The sequence below is a fragment of the Cupressus sempervirens genome, chromosome 6 (assembly GCF_028749045.1).
Source record: "Cupressus sempervirens isolate cs-2001-9-10 chromosome 6, ASM2874904v1, whole genome shotgun sequence".
Lineage (NCBI taxonomy): Eukaryota > Viridiplantae > Streptophyta > Pinopsida > Cupressales > Cupressaceae > Cupressus > Cupressus sempervirens.
Window position 1 is genome coordinate 553,927,848 of NC_143123.1, and position 20,145 is coordinate 553,947,992.

General features: G+C 36.8%; 1 protein-coding gene and 1 pseudogene across 2 annotated transcripts in view; both read right to left on the reverse strand.

Moving 5' to 3' along the window:
- The window catches only part of LOC149553456 (dehydrogenase/reductase SDR family member FEY-like), a 123,712-nt pseudogene that overhangs the window by 86,430 nt on the left and 17,137 nt on the right, over positions 1-20,145 (reverse strand). Inside the window, exon 5 of the transcript XR_016353076.1 lies at positions 19,685-19,802. The product of XR_016353076.1 is annotated as a dehydrogenase/reductase SDR family member FEY-like (transcript). The remainder of the gene's footprint in view (positions 1-19,684; positions 19,803-20,145) is intronic.
- On the reverse strand, positions 754-1,816 carry LOC149553457 (uncharacterized). Its single transcript, XM_089789903.1, has 2 exons — positions 1,663-1,816; positions 754-1,559 (listed from the first exon to the last, which is right to left on the reverse strand). Exons 1-2 carry the CDS (start codon positions 1,764-1,766, stop codon positions 1,316-1,318), a joined length of 348 nt encoding a protein of 115 aa, XP_089646029.1. The 5' UTR covers positions 1,767-1,816; the 3' UTR covers positions 754-1,315.

Genomic DNA, 20,145 nt, shown 5'->3' on the forward strand with positions numbered 1-20,145 from the left:
ACTATTCTTTCAAGTACTATATGTATATCAGCACCATGGCCCCTGCCACTGATCCCAAACTAAGGCCCTTTTTCCCCTTGCGCCCCCCCCCCCCCCCCCTCTCACAAAGTTCCATGAAAACTGTAAAAGGTCCAATTAATATATCATTTTAATATGCAATGATAGAAATGGTAAAGGACTAGAAAGACATAAGAATGAGATCCACATAAGAAAACTAAATACACCTTATAGAAGAACCCCACATGATAAAAAGTATAGTACAAGGGGAAAGTTGTGCTCTATTTTTATACCGCAATGGCCTAGTGATTTGTGCATTGTAGTGTAATTTTTCTATCAGTAACACCATTATTTTTCTTCTTACAAGAACTCTTTTTTCACATATTCTATCTACTTGAAGGTGACCAAAAGGAACTCTAAATTTTTTAAATTACGATGTTTATCAACATTGAATTGCTTATTCATGTGTGTTTTCTTTGACTCTCTCACTTGAACTACCACTGCCAACCCCTAGTTCCTATATCCAAATTTGACCATTTGTCCTTTCATTTTGAAATTTGCATGTCACAAAGACCTTTTATGCATAAACTACAAAATCCCCAAAATTTGAACAGGTACAAACTGCTCCACTTTTCGTCCAAGAAACAATGACAAATTTGTAGGCTGATCAACGACTATCAGGTAGCTTCCTATAACTTGGTTTTGCTGACAAGTTCGTGTGACAAGGTAGTGAAGAATCACATATCTAGAAAAATATACTTGAACTAAATGTATAATTTTGGCCCAGTGTTATCTTTCCATGCATGTCTCCCTATACATAAGTAATACATTAAGTCTGATTTGTAGCACATGCATGTTAACATAATAGCTAGTGCTACAATGAAGTTGGGAAATAATAGAAGCCCTACTACAAAATTGAAGATATCTTGTATATGTTAATTGACTCTTAATTCTATAGTTTGTGATTAAAACATAGAATCAAGAAGGTCTTCCTCTCTGCAGCTGAGGAACCAATTCCTCTCTGCAACTAAGGAACTACCAACCTATGCAAGGAGGCAGGTAGCAAGTATTTTCAGCTCTGGTGTATCTCTCTCAAGCCAAGTCCACCATCCAATAACATCTTTCAGTGTCAAAACAACTCTATCCAACCTTGCTTGTGGCTTACTCAAGTTTGGGCCACAAAATTTAGTGAAGTCAAGGAACTATGCACGAAGACTAGAGGCCTCTCAAGCTAGATACATCTTATCAATGGCTTTTGTGAAGCCATCCAATACATAGGATCAACACATGGGGGCCCCTTTCCATCCAACGATACATATCATTTGGGATTTAGAGAAAAGGTTGTCGTATGAAGTGGGGTATTCATTATATTCCACCTCTGTGCTACAATAGGCCTGACATGCTCCTCATAAAGCCCCAATGTAAAATCCTTTGCCGCAACAATTTTCTTTATCTTCCTTAACATGTTGTCAAAAGTCTCATATATCTCTCCAACACTAGGAGAGTTGGTATCCACATATCTAATGACATCTACAATGGGTTCTATGACAGAGCAAAGATATCTGCAAAATGCAAACAAAAATTAAAATCAAAATTAGAAATTTTAAGTTAGTATGAAAATCAGCAAGAAAAAACTAACATTTAATTTAAAAATCAGCAACTTACTTCATTGTGGACCACCAATTGTCATCAAGGATCCTTTGCTTCACCAATTTTCCTTCTGACAAGCCAGAAGTGGACCATCGAGCCCACTCTGAATTCATCACCATCAACTAGAGGACCTCATACACCTCAACCATCCTCTCCATCAAAATGAAGTACGTGCAATACCTATAGATATAATTATAAATTAACATAAACATTAAACACATCACGTGTAAATTTGTAACAACATTTAAAAAATTTAAATTTAAATAAATAAAGCAAACTAAACTATAATTAAAATTTACATTCCTTATATCGGCTGGTTTGAGGAACTCCTTAGAGAAGTACTTGAATAGAGCAAGTGAAGTATAGTGGTTGCATATAAACATTTGCACTTCTTTAGCTTCTAACACCACCTGTTTCACCCAATCAATCTTCTCTATGTCCTTCAATGCATTGGTCAATGTATGAACACAACAACGGGTCCAAAAGATGTGCATGTAAACACCCTCTACCATCAAACCGGCTGATTTGTACATGTGCAAAATCTATGATAAACTGTACTACATTAGCCAGCCCAACCTCCTCTATGGTATCCCTCAAAATGATGAATTGGAACTCTGCATCCTTATGCTTTCCTAAGCAATTTACGGCTTTCAAAAATTAATAGCTAGCAAAGGATGTGACAATGATATTGATGAGTGGTTGATGTCTAACATCAGTCCACCATCCATCACAATAGAGCAGCCCGTCCTAGCCCAAGCATGATTCATATCCTCAACAACAAAGCAATCTTAGAGTACTCATTATTGGTGGTTCGTAGCTTATGGTCACCAAGGGGTACCAATGAGGGATTCATAATCAATATATCTTTCACCATTTGTTTAAAATAAGTAAAACACGGTACATGAAATGGGATACTATTAGCAATAAAGAATCTACCAATGGGTGCCTCACAAGCTTCCTTTGCCTGTGCATTAAACAAACCTTCCATCGAGCCCTCATCACCACTAACCATCTTCCCCTTCCCTCTAGTCTCAGTAGGGTTACCACTAGTACCAATGGCGGATGACATATGCCTAGATAATTGTGACTGAGGAGATGGTGATGGCATTGTCAAATTTTGCCCCCAACATTTCACCCTCTAAGTGCAATCTTTGGCATTCTAATCTCTCCTCATCAGTCAAGTCAGGCCAAGCTTTAACTCTATGGCATGCAATACCTGAAAAGTGTGACTTTACCCTTGGATAGCTGCCCCTAAAATCATTTGACAAATATGGAAATCCCATACCCTAGTCCCTCCTGCATTCTTTCTACTTTGTTGCCTAGGTGTGACAAATTGGATACAAGGTTTTTTTCTATTCAAAGGACCCTCTGCATGTTTTCTTATGGTAGTGGAAGGGCATTTAAATAAATCAATTTGAGGCTCAGCTTATTTCCCACTACTAGCACTACTACCCCCCACAAGCACATATTCATCATCATGACCACGACTACTACTTTCACTGTTGCTTGTTGTGCTTTGTTTTGAGATTTAAATATGCAATGAAAATATGAACTGAAACAATGAAAAGAATTAGAGTCTTTCAAGCTAAATATCTATATAAAAAATGAAAAATGGAAGCATAAAGACTTCCATACTTGGTACACAAAGGAGGAAGCTCAAATCCCTGCACAAGCTCTTGGAATCAAAAAAATCAATTACTCTTCTTGCAAAATGAAAACACTAGCTTGCTGCTACAAACTCCAAATGCAAAACAAATACCAAACAATGGCATTGGAGTGTCATTTTTGCCCTTTTAGGGCAAATTGGGAGGCGGGTCCCACTAAACGCCCAATTAGATTGCAAAAAAATCATTTGACAATAGCTTCTTCTTTTTTTTTGGGTGCTTTTATGTCAGGGGAAGATGGTTGTCCCCAATACAGTCAAGCGACATTCGTAATGTCCTCAACCCTATTAGGGACAATCGTTTATCCCCCTTTATTCCCTACAACATCCCGGCATTTCCAAAACATCTCAAGCATATTTTCATTTTTCGAGGACGTGAGGGAACGTCCTCAAGATGTCCTTGTTCCAAAAACTCCAGGTTTTTGGGTTGTATCCCCAAGTAACGTGGCATTCATATCATTGACAAATATATTTTTTAGTTCACTTTACACAAAAGGAAAATGCTTTTATATATATATATATATATATATTTATAATATTATATATATATTATATATATATAATATTTAAATTCCTTTTGCGTTCCAGGTGTCGCCTGTGGAACTTTGGAATGTTGTGTTGGCTAAGATTAGCAAAAAGCTCGACTATTGGATCACAACGCCGCTCTCCCTCGCAGGAAAATTCCAAGTTTGCTCTAAGATTCTTGCGGCCACTCGTGTATTACTCCTCCTGCTGGGTTCCATCCAAAGCTTCTTACATGAAGCTGGAAAGATTTCTTAGGGATTTTCTCTGGACCTCTGGTTCTGATCACCATGGCTTTCACAGAGTGGCCTGGGATTTTTGTTGTCTCCGTCCTGGCTTGCTTTCCACTCGGAGACAAGGCCTTGCTCTTTGTGCAAAATGGATTATTAGGGCTCTCTCAGGAGATGAAGCTTGGAAGATTCTGGTTTGACACTGCATTTCTTCCAGCTTCCCTGTCAACAAGCCTACTTGGAAGGGGATTGGTTTTCAAACCCTTCTCATTATGCGTGAGCCTGTGGTCATTCAAGGCTCCTTCATCATCAAGAGCATCTGGAAAGTCTAGGAGGCTGTTAAGCCCTGGCTTCGATGGGCTAGAGATGAATTCCGTAATGGCCTCTCCTTGAATCAGCATAGCATATGGTGGTCTCCCCTGTTTGCCATTCAGGGTACTCCCCTCGCCAAGACTCAAGGGACCAGTGCTCTGCGTTTTTTCAAACGTGGCATCAGAACTCCTAAGGACCTCTTTTCATGAGTCACCATGAGTTTCAGGACCTGGGAAGATATGTAAGTACAGTACCACCTTGTCCATTCAGATCGACAGACTTTTGACCTTCTGCTTTCTTCCATCCTTGTTCACTTAGTTTATAAAGTGGGGATTCAGTCTGTTCGCCCTTGGTGGCTTGATTGGAGGTGGTTTCCTGCCACTCCTTTTTCTAATTACAAGCCAAGTTTGGGTTACAGATGGCTTTCGCCTCATCTTCCCATGGTGGATACGCTAAACCACAAATGGCATTTGCAATCTTCCCTTTCTCAATGGAAAAAACACTTTGACACCATATGGAATGCTATAACTGAACCCAAGATTGCACATTTTGTTTGGTGCCTAGCCTTCCAAGGTCTTCCCCTGGGGCCTCGGCGCAAACACATCGGGGTTCCTGACCCTAGATGCCCTTTTTGTGGACAACCAGAGTCTTTCTTGCATATTTTTTGGTTCTGCAAGTGTGCTCATAATTATTGGCACTGGATTCATGATTTTTTCAAGCCATTCAGACTTGAGTCTTTCTCTTGGCATATGATTTTACTAGGTGACTCTCCCAGATTTCCTCGGAAGTTCATCCAGATTTGGCATACCTTCAAGCTGGAGATCCTATTTTCTCTGTGGAAAGATAGGAATGTTGTTCTTTTCACACAGTTTTTTGGATGTTAACATTGCTATGTATACTAAGACATGCATTTGCAATAATGTAATTATGCAGATTCAGGTGCAAGCTAATAAAGTTGCACTTGAAGTTGCTCACCTGTAGGTTTTGCTCAATCACTGGGGCAATGCTTCTTGTACTGTCACCAGAGTTCCCCCAGATACCTTAGCAGAGACCTCGACGCCCCGTGGCTGCCGTCCTCAACGCCACTCCTCCAGCTGCCACTCGCACACCCCACGCTCCCAGGCTCCCCGTCGCCACTCTCCTAGAGGTGGTGATGGCGGATAGAGGCACCACTCAACTTCCCCACCCCATGGTGGTACTGGTTGGTCCCCGAATCCTCCTCCTAGCTCTCATTGTGCACACTCGAGGAAATGGCCTTGCCTGGACCTGGCGATTTCTCCTCCGCGGCTAGAGGTTAAAGATGTGGAGGCTACCACTGTTGCTGCTGCTGGTGACGATAGCTAGATTGTTCCCAACCCGCCCCCAAATCCTAAAGATGATTGGGGTTTTCAAGATAAACATGATCCACCACCCTCGGCTGGCACTGCTTTGGCAGCCTGAGGTTGCCTTATATGTTTTTTGTTGATGAATAGTTTCTGATTCCAGCTGTGGCCGTGTTTTTAGTCCGGCTTTGGCCGTTTGAACTCTTTCGAAGGGTGATCTTGTATCTCCCGGCCCCTTTTTTGTGAATTGTAAACTGAGTATATTTTGTTAATAGAAAAGGTCACTATTCATCAAAAATATATATATATTTAAATTCTTATTGTTCAAATTCAATTATTAATAACCTAATCTTTCAAAGGAATAATGATATTTTATTACCTATTTCAACAAATATTAATTTTTATATAAAATTATATGTTAGAATTTAAAGAGAAAGAAATAACTACATGTAAATATAACCAATATCAGAAAATAATACATCCCACAGAAGAGAACACAAGACACAAAGATTTAACGTGGTTCACCCAATCCTTGGGCTACATCCACCAACGACGAGTCCAATATTTTATTATCTAGTGATTACAAGCTGATTACAATCTATAATTCCCTTACAACTCAATCTATTATCGCATCACACATTATGAAATCCCCTCATCCTAAGCCATTTTATAAAAGTATTTTTGTCGCTTTAGGGTTAAAATTAGTTACATGTCGGCCCAAAAATACTGATAAAATAGCACCCCAAAAAAAATCTCGAGGGCTATGTGTTGGACTAACCGCCAACATTCCCCTTCGAGATTCGTGACATGGCTTAATCGCCCCCTGTGTTCTATAAGTCTAGTGGTTGTATTGGGCACTAACAGGTCAATCTTTTGGTGCAATGGCAACCCTAGCTTGTAACAACTTGTATCAAAGCTTGGTCACAGGTTCGAATCTCCTCAAATAACACTGAGGGGGGGATTGTTGGACCAACCGCCAATGTTCCCCTTTGAGATTTGTGGCATGGCTTAACTGCCTCCTGTGTTCTATAAGTCTAGTGATTGTATCAGGCATTAATAGGTCGATCTTTTGGTGCAACGACATTCCTAGCTTGTAACACCATGCCCCCAAACCCCTGCTCGAGGCCTAGTCTAGCCCAGAACCCCATCGAGGAATCATGGAGTATGTACAATACTTCACTGATTAGTCACACAAACTAACAATCTCCCACTTGGGGACTGATTAGGCTCCACACTAGACAAAAATCTCCCACTTGGAGACTAATCCTATAGCAATGTTGCTACTCCATGAGGCTCCAACTAGATCAAACCACCCTAGACTCAACTGTACCTTTATTTTGTTCAGTCAAGACAACCAACCAAAGCTAAAGAGTTCAGCTTCTCCTTTGTAAACATATATACTAGATTATCATTTGTATGTATCTTGTCCAACTTTAACTATCCATCATCCAAAACTAATAGAATGAAATGGTACCATAACTGAATGTGTTCTGTCTTTGAATGAAGAGCAAAATTCTTGGCAAGATGAATTATGGAGTATGTACAGTACTTCCCTAATCAGTCACCACAAACTAATAGTATATTCATATGACATCAATTACATTATGTTCAAAATAAAATAATCAACTATTATATTATATACACCAATAACCCCTTTGGGTTGGGGGGAGGGGTTCACACGAAGCAAGATGGCATTACCTTTAACACTGGACCCCATACCTATACTACCATCCCAAGCCATAAGTGAGATAAACGTGGAGAACAAAAAAAGAGAATAGAAATGGAAAAGGACAAGTCATTATAAAGGGCAGCAATGATATCTAAGCCAAGTAATTTAAATTACTGCCACTCCATAGTATTGTTATTATTATACAGAGGAGCTTTAGAAGTATAAGAACAAAAAAGGGCACCTAATAACCTCATTCAAGTGGCATCGTTATAATATAGGAGATAGATGAGTAAGCACCAATCAGAGTAAGTCGCCAATAAGGAGTAAACTGTGGATGAGGAGGAAGCCACTGATAAGAAAGGAGATGAAAGGAAGTAGAGGTAGCTGCCCACACATAGGGAATAATAAGGTAATTTTCACCACATTACTATATATGGTACATGAGATCAAATAAGTTCGTAATAGAAAGACAACGATCAATGCATAATAAGGTGATAAAGGTGATTAAACAATAAAGGGTATAGAACATTAAGAAAGAAATATAAGTGTTCATGAAGTACCTAGGAAATATTTATATGGTAGAAAATACACTGTACTTTGGTTCTTCTCATTCCACAAAAATAGAAGGGAGATCATACATAGTGTTAATATAAGTTCTAATAATACAATAGGAAAATAAAATTTATAGACATCAAAAGCATGTTAGGCATATTGATTGAATCAGAAATAGCAAGACAAATCAGGCACAATCCCAACCTAACTGAGTTATGAATACTAGATAGTCTGTATGTAAGAAATTAAAGCAATAAATCCCCACCATAAGGTGATCTCAAAAAGGGATGTTACATTTCATGTCAGAATATTAATTCTTCAACAATATCATATTGCATAGATATTATGGATTGAACCTTGATTATTAATTTGTATAGAGTCTAATGTCCAATATTCAGTTCAAGTGCAAGATTAGATGTGGTCAGTTTGAGAAATTGCAGTTATTTCCCTAATATTCCAAGCACCTAATCAAGGGGCATTACATACAAGTAGAGAAATATGAGTCAAAGCTTAGGATTCTAATACCCTAGTGCTTGTTCCAAAGGCCCAAGACAACCATATGATACTTGTTCAAAAGGTCCATCTCCTACACTTCCAAAGGAGTTGATATAGTGCACGCAATTCATACACGTTCATCAGTCTCAAACAACAAGATATCCATGAGGACAAAGGAATTAAGCACATTAGCAGTTAATCAATTATTCAGTTACCAGGAAACCAGAAAGGTTCATATTGAATAGGATTTCACCATCATCACTAATGATCCAAGATATTGCAATTTGGCATTCCTTACTTTTTTGTCTTATTCAATGACTCAATAATTATAACCAGTACAAGAAATCTGATTTCATCAAATCTATACTGTCCCTTTCTTGAGACACTCCTCTTGTTAGGCATGTGCACAATATTAATCACTAAAAATTGATACTAGTAGAATTAAGTAATGAGAATTTATGATAATATTCAAATCCAAGCATTAAAATCATTATATTTAGATCAATAAATCCTAGCATCATTAATATTTGAATCAAAACATTATAGCATATTCTTCAAAGAAAATTCCATCATGATTTTTTGGAAAATGCTACATCAAGGCTTGTCGTCCTTGTATTGCAAAAGTATGGAAGGTAGGCTCTCCTTCCATCCCTCCATTCACCTTGGATGTTGGCTGTCCTCCTAAATCAAGCCCAAGAGCATGGAAGGTTGGTCATCCATTACACCTCCTAGCCCACAAACATAGAAGACTGGTCATCGATTCCACCTCCTACTTGATAAGACCATTAACCCTGATCATCCTTTAAGCTCTTTTTTGTGAGATCTTCACACCACCGCCCCATTGCCAATAGGGATCCCCTCTTTTTGCTTGGCAATAGTGTTAGGTGCCTTAGTTTGTTTTAGTTTAGGAGCAATTTTTGGAAATATGTAAGCCAGATAGATGAGTTTAAGAAATTTTTGCTCGTCTTGGAACCAAACCAGCTAATCTCATCCATGAGCAATTCAGCTCTTAGTCAAGCAGCAAGCAGGATAAATTGGAGGTCTAGGATCAGATTGAGTGAGTATCCAAGTTTTGTCACCTAGTGAGAAGTTGAAATGGAGAAGCGTGTAAGAAAACTTAATGAGTTCGAAACCAAGACAAGGATGGTGAAGATAATATCCAAAGGAGAATTCAACTTGTAGGATGCAACTATGAGGATTGATTTAAGCATGAAAATATGAAGTTTGGAGGTTTTGAAGAAGAAACGAAAAAGAAATGAATAGAAAATGATGAACAAAAAGAGGTAGAAAGTGTGAAAAGGAGAGAAAAGTTCACCAACTTGCAAGACAAGGTAAGAATGTCCATGCTGAGTGGACAAGGAGGGATCAGACTCTGACCCCCTCTTGTCCACTGACTCTTACCCCCTCTTGTCCACTTATAAACGAAATGAATGAAAGCATCATAATCTTCACCATCTAATTACGAGAAAATGTCCATTATGTGAGCTTGGTGGCATTGAAAAGAAGCAAAGCCAAGGTTGGAAACTAGTATTCTAATCCATCTTGGATCTCGGGTTCAGATCCCATCATTAACTACTCACGTCTCCCCCTAGTGCTTGAATGGGAGAGTAGCTTGGTCGTGAATTTGTCTAATGCTTTCATAGATCCTCTCTCTTCTAATTTTCTAAAAAGAGGCCTTAACTTGCAATTGCACCACGATCTATTCCACACATGTAATTTCTTCTAGAGATTGAAAATTCTATTCGACCCCTTCCGTTGGAGCAGGCAAAAGAGATTAGACAAGATTGTGCAATTGCTCTTTAGACATGCTAAACCCCCCCTAGTTGCAATATCCCCAAAGATGAGCTTAGGGCTTTCAACAATTTAGTAGGTAATAATGACCTCATTATTGCCAAGGCAGAAAAAGGGAATGCAACGGTTATTTTAAACAAATTGGATTATGTGTCCAAAATGTTAGAAATGCTATCAAACACCACCAATTACAAATTCCTATCGCACAACCCTTGCCCTAGGATTCTCAAGAAAGTCAAATCTGTTGTGTCTTCCTCTTCCTTTGCTGGGGAGACTAAGAAACGGTTGTGCTCTTCGAAAGAAGTGACACCCCACATTTATGGAGTTCCCAAAATTCATAGAGGGCATTCCTCATAAGCTTCTCGTGGACACCATAGGTTCCCCAACCTACAAATTGGCATCTTTTCTAGCGAGGTCAATTTCTCAACTTGTTGGGAAAGCGGAGTCTTTTGTCAAAGATTCTAACCATTTTATCGATTTCATCAAGGGCAAAAGGCTTGATAGTAATGATGATATATTGGTTAACTTTGATGTGGTCTTTTTGTTCACAAAGGTTCCAATTCTTGACTCTATTCACTTGGTTAGGTGCAATACTAATGATGAAATTGCTTCTCTAGTGGAGCTTTGCCTTAGATCCATTTTCTTTTCTTTCCAAGGTGTTATCTATTATCAAGTTGAAGGGGTGGTCATCTATTATCTGTTATCTATTATCACCTCTCTCACCAATCTTAGCTAACCTATACATGGAGCACTTTAAAGAGGTGGCTTTGTTTTCCTCTCCTCTCAAGCCAAAGTGGTGGAATCTTTACTTGGATGACATTAATGTAAGTTGGTCGCATGGTTTTTAGAAGTTAAAAGAATTCCACACCCACTTGAATAGCTTGGCACAATGCATTTCCTTCACCAAAGAAGTCAAAAGTGCAGGTCATCTCTCATTCCTAAATGTTCTCCATACAAAGAAGTCCATGGCACTTTGGGTCACAAAGTGACCCCATGCTAAACACTACCTTCATGGCTCCTCCCATCACCATCTCAGCCAAAAACTAGGTGTCCTCAAGACCCTAGCCATTCAAGCCTATTGTATTTGTGATGAGGATAACCTTGACCAAGAGTTAGCCCATCTTTGATTTATGTTCTTACAAAATGGGTACAATAATAATCAAATTTCTAGGGCTGAGCCAAATCTCAATTGCTTTCCTCTCCTAAACCTTCCCAATCACCCTCGCCCCCATTGCAGGTCATCTCTCATTCCTAAATGTTCTCCATACAAAGAAGTCCATGGCACTTTGGGTCACAAAGTGACCCCATGCTAAACACTACCTTCATGGCTCCTCCCATCACCATCTCAGCCAAAAACTAGGTGTCCTCAAGACCCTAGCCATTCGAGCCTATTGTATTTGTGATGAGGATAAACTTGACCAAGAGTTAGCCCATCTTTGATTTATGTTCTTACAAAATGGGTACAATAATAATCAAATTTCTAGGGCTGAGCCAAATCTCAATTGCTTTCCTCTCCTAAACCTTCCCAATCACCCTCCCCCCCCCCCCCCCCATGCTTCCATTCCTTACATTGAGGGCATCTCACATAAAATTGTCAAGATTCTTCTTTGAAATGGCCTTCAATGTTCATACCTACCTTTTTTAGTGTCAAGGAACCGCACCCCTCCCCTCAAATACTGTAGGGACATCTTGCTAGACTCTGGGGTCTACAAGATTGTCCATTCATGTGACACTCCCTACATAGGTGAGACGGGTCACTCATTCAACACAAGCATTAAAGAACATAGTACTGATACTAAACATAAGTGGACCAACAAGTCGGCTCCAACTGAGCACTCCCTCTCTACTGATACTAAACATAAGTGGACCAACAAGTCGGCTCCAACTGAGCACTCCCTCTCTACTAAGCATCATATTTGTTTGGAGAGCACCCAGGAGCTTTTCACAGAAGACAACTTTTTCAAGAAAAAGCTTAAGGAAGCCATAGAAATTTTTGACCATCCCTCCAACCTAAAGCTAGATGATGGGCGGAGCATCAGTGCTTCTTGGCATCCATTATTATCTAGGCTTAGATAGGCTCCCCCCCCCCCTTTCTTTCTCTCTATGTGGTCCTTTAAACCCTTGTGCAGGCTCCTCGATGGTGTTCATTTTTCAGGCTTGTTAATCTTTGTTGTAATCTTCTCCTTTCTCTCTTTTGTTTCTCCTTGTGCTTATTTCTTCTATCTAGCAGCCTTGTGCTGGTTGGGGTGTGGGCGTGTGTGGATGTGGATGGGTGTCCTTGTTTGACCTATTTTGTATTGCTTGCCTTTGCGGTATTTTGGTGGTTGTTAGTTAAGGTAGATTTTCAATACCATTTTGGTGCCATTTTTTGTGTAGCTTCATTATTTCTTCATTTTTTTGTTTTTTCTACATATATGCAGTTTCATTAATTATACATATATGTAGGTGATAGGCCAATACTAGGGCAAATAATTAAGAAATAATTAACAATTTATGATGAAGTTCGCTGGTCTATATGTGTCAATCCGAGAACGTAAGCTTGCAAAAGGTGTCCAAGCAATATGCTATCAAGGGATGAGAATTATGATTTGAGCATTGTGGATGCAGCTAAAACACATGAAAATGAACCTATGGAAAATTGAAATAAAACTGCGACAGGAACTGTCACTTCCTATGACAGGAACTCAATTGAAACCTACTAAAATAATAAGAACATTAAAAATGAAAATGTCTTTTCAAATAGAGATAATGATACGAACTAAAATAACTCCAGAAATCAAACTCACAATTCCAAAGGACACTAATCACTAAGCAATACAAGAATGTCACGGTGAATAATTGATCTAACATACTAATATTTGAAATGCAAATCTGATTTAATAGTTTAAATATGATAGGAACTATTAATAATGTATTGACTAATTTGAATGAGAAATATAGTGGGAACTTGCTTTGTTGAATGAATAAGATAAAACATTAATAATTCTATTGTTCAGAAATACTGATATGCAAGTCTGATTGTTAATGCAAACAAAACACTATACTATTGAAACTTCAAACACACCACACTTGAAATAAAAACCAGAAAACACACCAGACGTCCCAAGAAGTAGGCCCCCTCCTCAGTTCGTCAGGTGGTGAGACAGAAAACGTTGAGCACGGGGTTGATCAGCACAATAAACAATCTTTTATTTCTCAGAAGAATAGTACAGGATTGTCTTTACATCTTCATAATACAGTGCTTATATAGACAGCACGTACCAAGTATATACAATAATACATGACCTATTTTTGGCTGGAAGCCAACAAACTACTGACTTGTGCAAATTAAAACCATAAATATGAAACTGAAATACTTGGCAGTTTTTTTATGGTTGTATACAACAGCATATTTAGGCATAAAATGACCTGCACATTTTCCATCATACAAAATCGATTCTCCTCCTTTAGTTAAGTATCAAAGGATTTAATGTTTGTAAGATATAGCAACGGCTCCTTCGAATCTCACGGCAAGAATACTTTATAGATTTCTTAGCCATAAACTAAGAATAAACAATGGTAAAATCATCATTTCATAATAACCAATCTGATAAATGCACCTATGTAGATGATTTTGATGATGCATTAATAAATGTAGCTGTAGCACCAAGATAATTTGGTAAATAGAAATGATCATTGGTTCTTTCTCCAAAATGCAACATGAAGAGCTTGTAAGATAGGCGACAGGAACATCTACACTCATAAATCAACATGTTGTAATTATAACAATTAGTAAAACAAATCAATAATGCATTTTCCATATTTTAACACAAAAACTTCATTAAATACTACTTATATATGTTAAACCATATGCAACGTAAAATAGTAAAATGAAACGAATAGGAATGGAAACGGAATGGGGAAGTAAGTGGGAAAGTGCATAAAATGGATCAAAATATTGCATTAAATAGGTTGTAATTGGCATTCATCAGTAGGTTATGTGTGTGTGTGTGTCTGTGTGTCTCTGTGTTTGTGTATATATACACATATATATATGTATATATGCATGTGTATATATGTATATATATACACACTTTTCTTTATCAATATATATATTGATTTTATACTTTATATATTTGCAGATCTATATTAGTATATATTTATTTAATATCTATATATATGGTATTTATATATGTTTGTGGGTGTGTCTATATTTGTGTGTTTGTGTGGGTGTGTGTATGTGTGTGTTTGTGTGTTTTTGGATTGGTCTTTTAGTTTTGGTGTTCCTCTTTTTTGTCGTAGTGGGTAGGTCATTTGTGGTGTAGTTTTGGATCTTCCCTTTAGGTGTTCTTGGTCTTTTTATTTTTATCTTTATTATTAATAATATTAAGTTTATTATTATTTATTTTATTATTATTATTATCATTACTATTATTACTATTATTATTATTAATTCTTTTATTATCATTTTTTTCATTATCATTAGTTTTGTTTAATTTTTGAATTGTTGGACTCCACCCTCGTTCTTCCTTTTTATTTGGTTCCATTGTCCTTGCTTTTTAAGTTTTAAATATTTTTGAGTTGACCTCCAGGATTCTTGATCCTTCTTCCTTCCTTTCCTCTCTCTTCCTTGTGCCATCCTTTGCAACTACACTTCTATTTTCCTTTCAGCTTTTCTCATCCTAATGATGGATCACAGATTGTGATTTGAAATGTTGATGTTAAAAATACACACACAATCAAATCCCAGAAGTTATCAGTCATTATTCAGCAAACTGCTATCAAGTTCCACATCAATGGTCGGTCCAAATTTGGAAGAACATTCAAATTTACAGACCTTAGCAACATGAAATCTCGACTGTGAAACTTATAATTTTCAAGAAAATCAGAGTTTTTAAGTGCTGTGAAATGCAAATCTGAGCACAAAATTGGAGTTTAGAAGGCAAATCACATAAGACTTAGGCCTTAGAAACATCCAGATTTTGACATCAGCTTACAAAGTATGCGATTGAATTTAACAAAATTGCTCTTTCTTGGAGAAGTTTGAACTGGATTAGCTAGTAATTGAATTTGATGGTAAATCTGCATTCATGCATTATCATTTTATTTTCATTTGCATTTAAGTCTGATTTTAAGATGAAAAGAGAAAGTCCACATATTTTAGGCAAATTAATGAAATTTGTTCATAAAGGTAAGGAAAATAGAGATCATGGTTTAGAATTTCATTTATTGGCAATAAATTTGCAATCTCTAGAATAAGTTTCAAAATTCAATACTTGATGAATGATGATGCATGTAGGTTGAAGATGCTTAAAGAACGGAGGGCTGTGGTAGGATCAGGTTCAAAGGCTTCAACTAAGAGTCTAGAAATGGCCAGTCATATATCAAGGAGGACAAGCAAGAAGGTGGTTCGAGATTGATGATAAGGTAAAAATGCAAATTCAAGATGGGGATCAACAAACCAAGAGAATGAACAAGTCAACAAGTAAAGAGGAATTATCATTAACTTGAATTACATTAGGGAACCCAAGTTCAATTGGACCAAGTGAAATAATCCAACTACATGAAACTTTCAGGACCATCACGGTCAAGAGGCCAAGATGTGAAAAGAGGGAGGCAATTGGTGAAGATGAAGCAATTTGGGAATATATACCATGACAACTGAAGGCTTGATAATGTCGAGTATCACAAGGTACTTTACCATCATGAAGGGGTTGATCAAGGTTATAAGACAAGCCTGCTAAGGTGGCATCCACTCCTCTTCGACCAATTAGAAGACTCCAGTTGCACATGTCCAAGCACATTTAATCAAATCATGCCAAGTGTACATGTAGAGTGCACATCATGTCTTAACTTAACCTATTTTCTCATTAGCTCTCAAAAGTATTGTAATTTTCGTATTGGTCCACAAGGTGGTGTTTCATTGTAATTGGCCAAACATCCAATGCTTGTAGCAATTAGTTAGATTAGGGTTTTGTTGGATAAATTTGGGCCCTTGATCTTAAATCAATCTAGGTCATTCATTGTAATTGAACAACTATAAAAGGCCAAGGCTTTCTCATTTGTGACTTGTCAAATTAGTTTTAAAGTAGAGGGAAAGGCTTGTCAAAATTGATGCTATAATGTTATCAAAGTAATTGTTAATTCATTGTAGGACTTCATGGTGGATTACTCGTATTGTTTTGGAGTGTTGCAAGGTTTCTACATCTCCTCACTTAGAATAGTAAATTCACCCTACATGGCTGACAGGAAGTCCAATGAGCTTTACTTCAAAAATTATTTGCACATCAATATGCATCCATTGATGGTGTTAATGGAATGATAATAGTTTCAACATCTACATTTCCTTAGAAGATTGCACTAACTTGGTTGATGTGGCAAAGAAAATCATCGTTTCTATTCTAGGAGTAGAATAGCTTTCTAAGCCCTTATCCCTTTGCAGTTGGTTTAGTTGGAAGTACATGAAGTAGTTGATATTCATGTATTAAACATGAGTAAGTCCCTTTGTGATAGCCAGCATATCATATCATTACAACTAAGTGAAAGTCCACAAACAAAAGGAATCTTGGAGTTATCTCATTGAACATACAATCCAGATACATTGTTTAGCATATAAGCGTCTTTATTCAAGAGAGAGTTGGAGATTTGGTGTTTCATTTGGAACACCAAGTATTTGATTCTGCAAGTTGTAGTGGCATAAAACTCACATCAACACTCTCATTAACTTGAAAGTTTGATCATCCTTGCTAGTAACCAAGAGTTCTGATTTGTTAACAACCCAACACAAGCTTACAACCAGCTAATTTACCCCTCCCAAGGTTCCAATAATTTTACAAGAATTTCAGTTATGATACTCTATTTCTTACATAACTATAAATTGGCTTCAGATAGTTTGAGACCCAATTAAATCAGAATTATTGTTAACCGATATAGCATTAATGCATGTATAAAAAAATTTAACTTGTTTTTTCATGAAGATTTTAAAAATGAGTTGCTTTCCAGGTTATAACGGCTCAATAAATATGCAGATTTATATAATAGATATCCACTTTAATATTTTACTGTATTTCTGGAAAATTGATGCCTGGAATATTTCTTGGTTTTTCCTTCAAACACCACAATAAGATGAAATGATTTTAAAGAAAGATCATATTTCTTTCGCCAATTAGCTAGTGATTTCTTTCTTCATTTTCATGTTTCAAGATTTGAATAGCCAAGAACTATTATCAAATAGCACCTGGACAACATCCAAATAGCATCTGAGTGCATTCAGCCATGACAAGTACTATTTTGAGTTTAGAACACATTTTACAATCTTTTCATTTTATTTTTCTCTCTTCTCATTTAATCTTTGGCATTTTGAAAGGCAGACAATTATTTTGAAAGGAGATCATTTGTGGGATGTTAGATAGCTTCCACAAAGGAGGTCTAAGCATCTAAGGTGAGAAATTGACCCTATTCTTGAGTCTTTTGATGAATTTGTTTTAGATTTTGATGAATTTTTTTAAGATAATGATGAAAAAAAACTTGTAATTAAATTTAGCTCTTATAATGTTTTTATATCTTTATTTTGCACTTGTAGGCTTGTATTTCTTTGTTATTTTATTTTATTTTTTTAATTATGTAATTTCTTTAGATTCTATAACAGCAAGAAATCAGGTTGCAAGAATGCCCAGTAGTCAAAGTTTGTGGGTGGCGAAGGAAATAATAAATTCAAAACTTGTATACAATCTCTTTTATGGAGAAATACCACAAGGATTTCACAAGTTGCAAGAGGTAGGGGATATATTTGGAGGCGTAATTTCTGTGAGGTGGGGGATATATTTGGAGGCGTAATTTCTGTAATTTATCAAAAAAAATAGCTCATTCTCAAGTGACACTTCACTTTATGGCCATTCTCATAAAAGGATAGGAAATGTGTAAAGGCCCAAATCTAAAGGGGTTGTCTCCGGCAAAAATAGCAGGATTTGTAAAAGAACAAGAAGAGGCCGATAAAATAGTTTTATGAGCAAAACAAAGTGCTTACACTGTCTCCAAACATCCCTTCTTGCCTATAACCTCTATGAAAGATGAAGATGAAGAACAAATTACCACCTACAAAAGAGGTCCATTGAACAAGGTATTTAAAATGGAGGCATGAGATATTAATGAACAAAAAAGTGCACATTACCTTCAAATTGGTGAGATCATCATATTGGCAGAAAATGGTGTCAGTAATCAATGGTGCATCTCCTGATTTCACAAGTTGTGGGTTTGCAAAGTATGTACCACCTTTGCAAAAAGAGAGGAATGCTATAGAGACCTCTCTTCAACCAATTAAAGAGTCTTGGATTGAATCAAATGCTTTTATTGTTTCTGATAGATTGAAAGATATCAATAACTGACCATTAAGTAAATGTTATTGCAGTGTCCGACAAAGGGGCAATGTTTTTGAGGGCAGTTGATTGTGAAGAGGAAATGAAAGATACAAATTTTGTTTCCAAAATCCTCACTGAGTCCATAGAGAAGGTGGGTGATGAGAATGCAGTCTAGGGGATTATGGGCAATGCGAAAAAATGGTAGGGGTACAAGTGTTTTGATTGAAGCAAGATATGAACACATTTTTTGGACACCATGCACTATACAGTCCCTCAACTTGGTGATGCAACAAACTAGCACTCTAGAAGAGTGAGTGAAATAAATATATGAAGAGGGAAAGGAGATTCAGCTGTTTGTGACAAACTACTAAATGTCATAAGCAACATTCAGAGCTTTCTTGAGATTGAAGTTGTCGAAAACAATTTTTTTTTATTTAATTAATTTATTTATGTCATGTTCAATACCAATTTGTACATAAATATGCTTAATGTTTACTATTATTTTACACAATTGAAAATATCTGTGATATATGGTAGAGCTCGCTCTATATAGTGGTTTAGGCTACCTCACCATATAAATTGTCAAGTTCAAAAATTTAAAACTTAGGATAACCACAATATGTAACAATGTATTCTTGTCCATATGGTTCATATGGATACCCTATATCCACATCTTATGCCTTCAGCTGACTATGACAACTAGAAAGGACAAGAGTTACATCAATTGAATATCAAATAAATGGAGTTTACAAAATCTTGTACTTTTTTAGTGGATATACATACAAGCTCATAAACTATGTGTAAATTTGTAATTCAATTTTGTATTCATGAACCTAGAAAATTGAACCCAAAAGAAAGCAATTACATACGATTATGAACCTTGAGAAAAATTAATACAAGGAGCAGGTTAAGTGATCTACAAAGGTGATTGGCACACAGGATTTGCCAAAGAACCAACTTGCTAAAGAGTTTACTAATGATGTACAGATTAAAAGCTACCTGCCAATGATTACATCACCTTCAAAGGAAGTGAAACCAATAATAATTTCAAGAACCTGGAACACTTTTTTAACTTTTGAGGGATTGGACAATGTACCATGAAGCAAAAAATAGCTTTAACAATTGGAAAATGTCATAATGATTACCTCCAATCGAGAAAATGCCTGCATTGTTGATGAGAACATTTAAAGTGCCTTGTTGGGCATTCCATGCCATTGCAAACTTCCTAACAGATTCAAGGGAAAGAAGATCCAACTCCATCACCTGTATAAAGGTAGTTAATAAAATTGTTAAATAAGATAAAAAGTCAATTCAAGTGAGTCCTTGATAGCAAAAGAAAAAATATAGCGAAAAGTAAGAACTCACAATGAGAAGAACAAAGAAAAACTTCAAAAACACCAATAAGTTGATAATTGACAGAATATGTAAGTAAAATATATTACTCAGGTAGGATCAGACAGAAAGCCACATTGACAAAAAAGACAACAAAAAATCCACCAATTTAAAATTAAGGAACAACTACAATCGCAGGGGAATAAGGAATATCACCTGTGTGCAAAAAGAACATGAATAGCAATTAATTGTCTTCAAATAATATTACCACAGG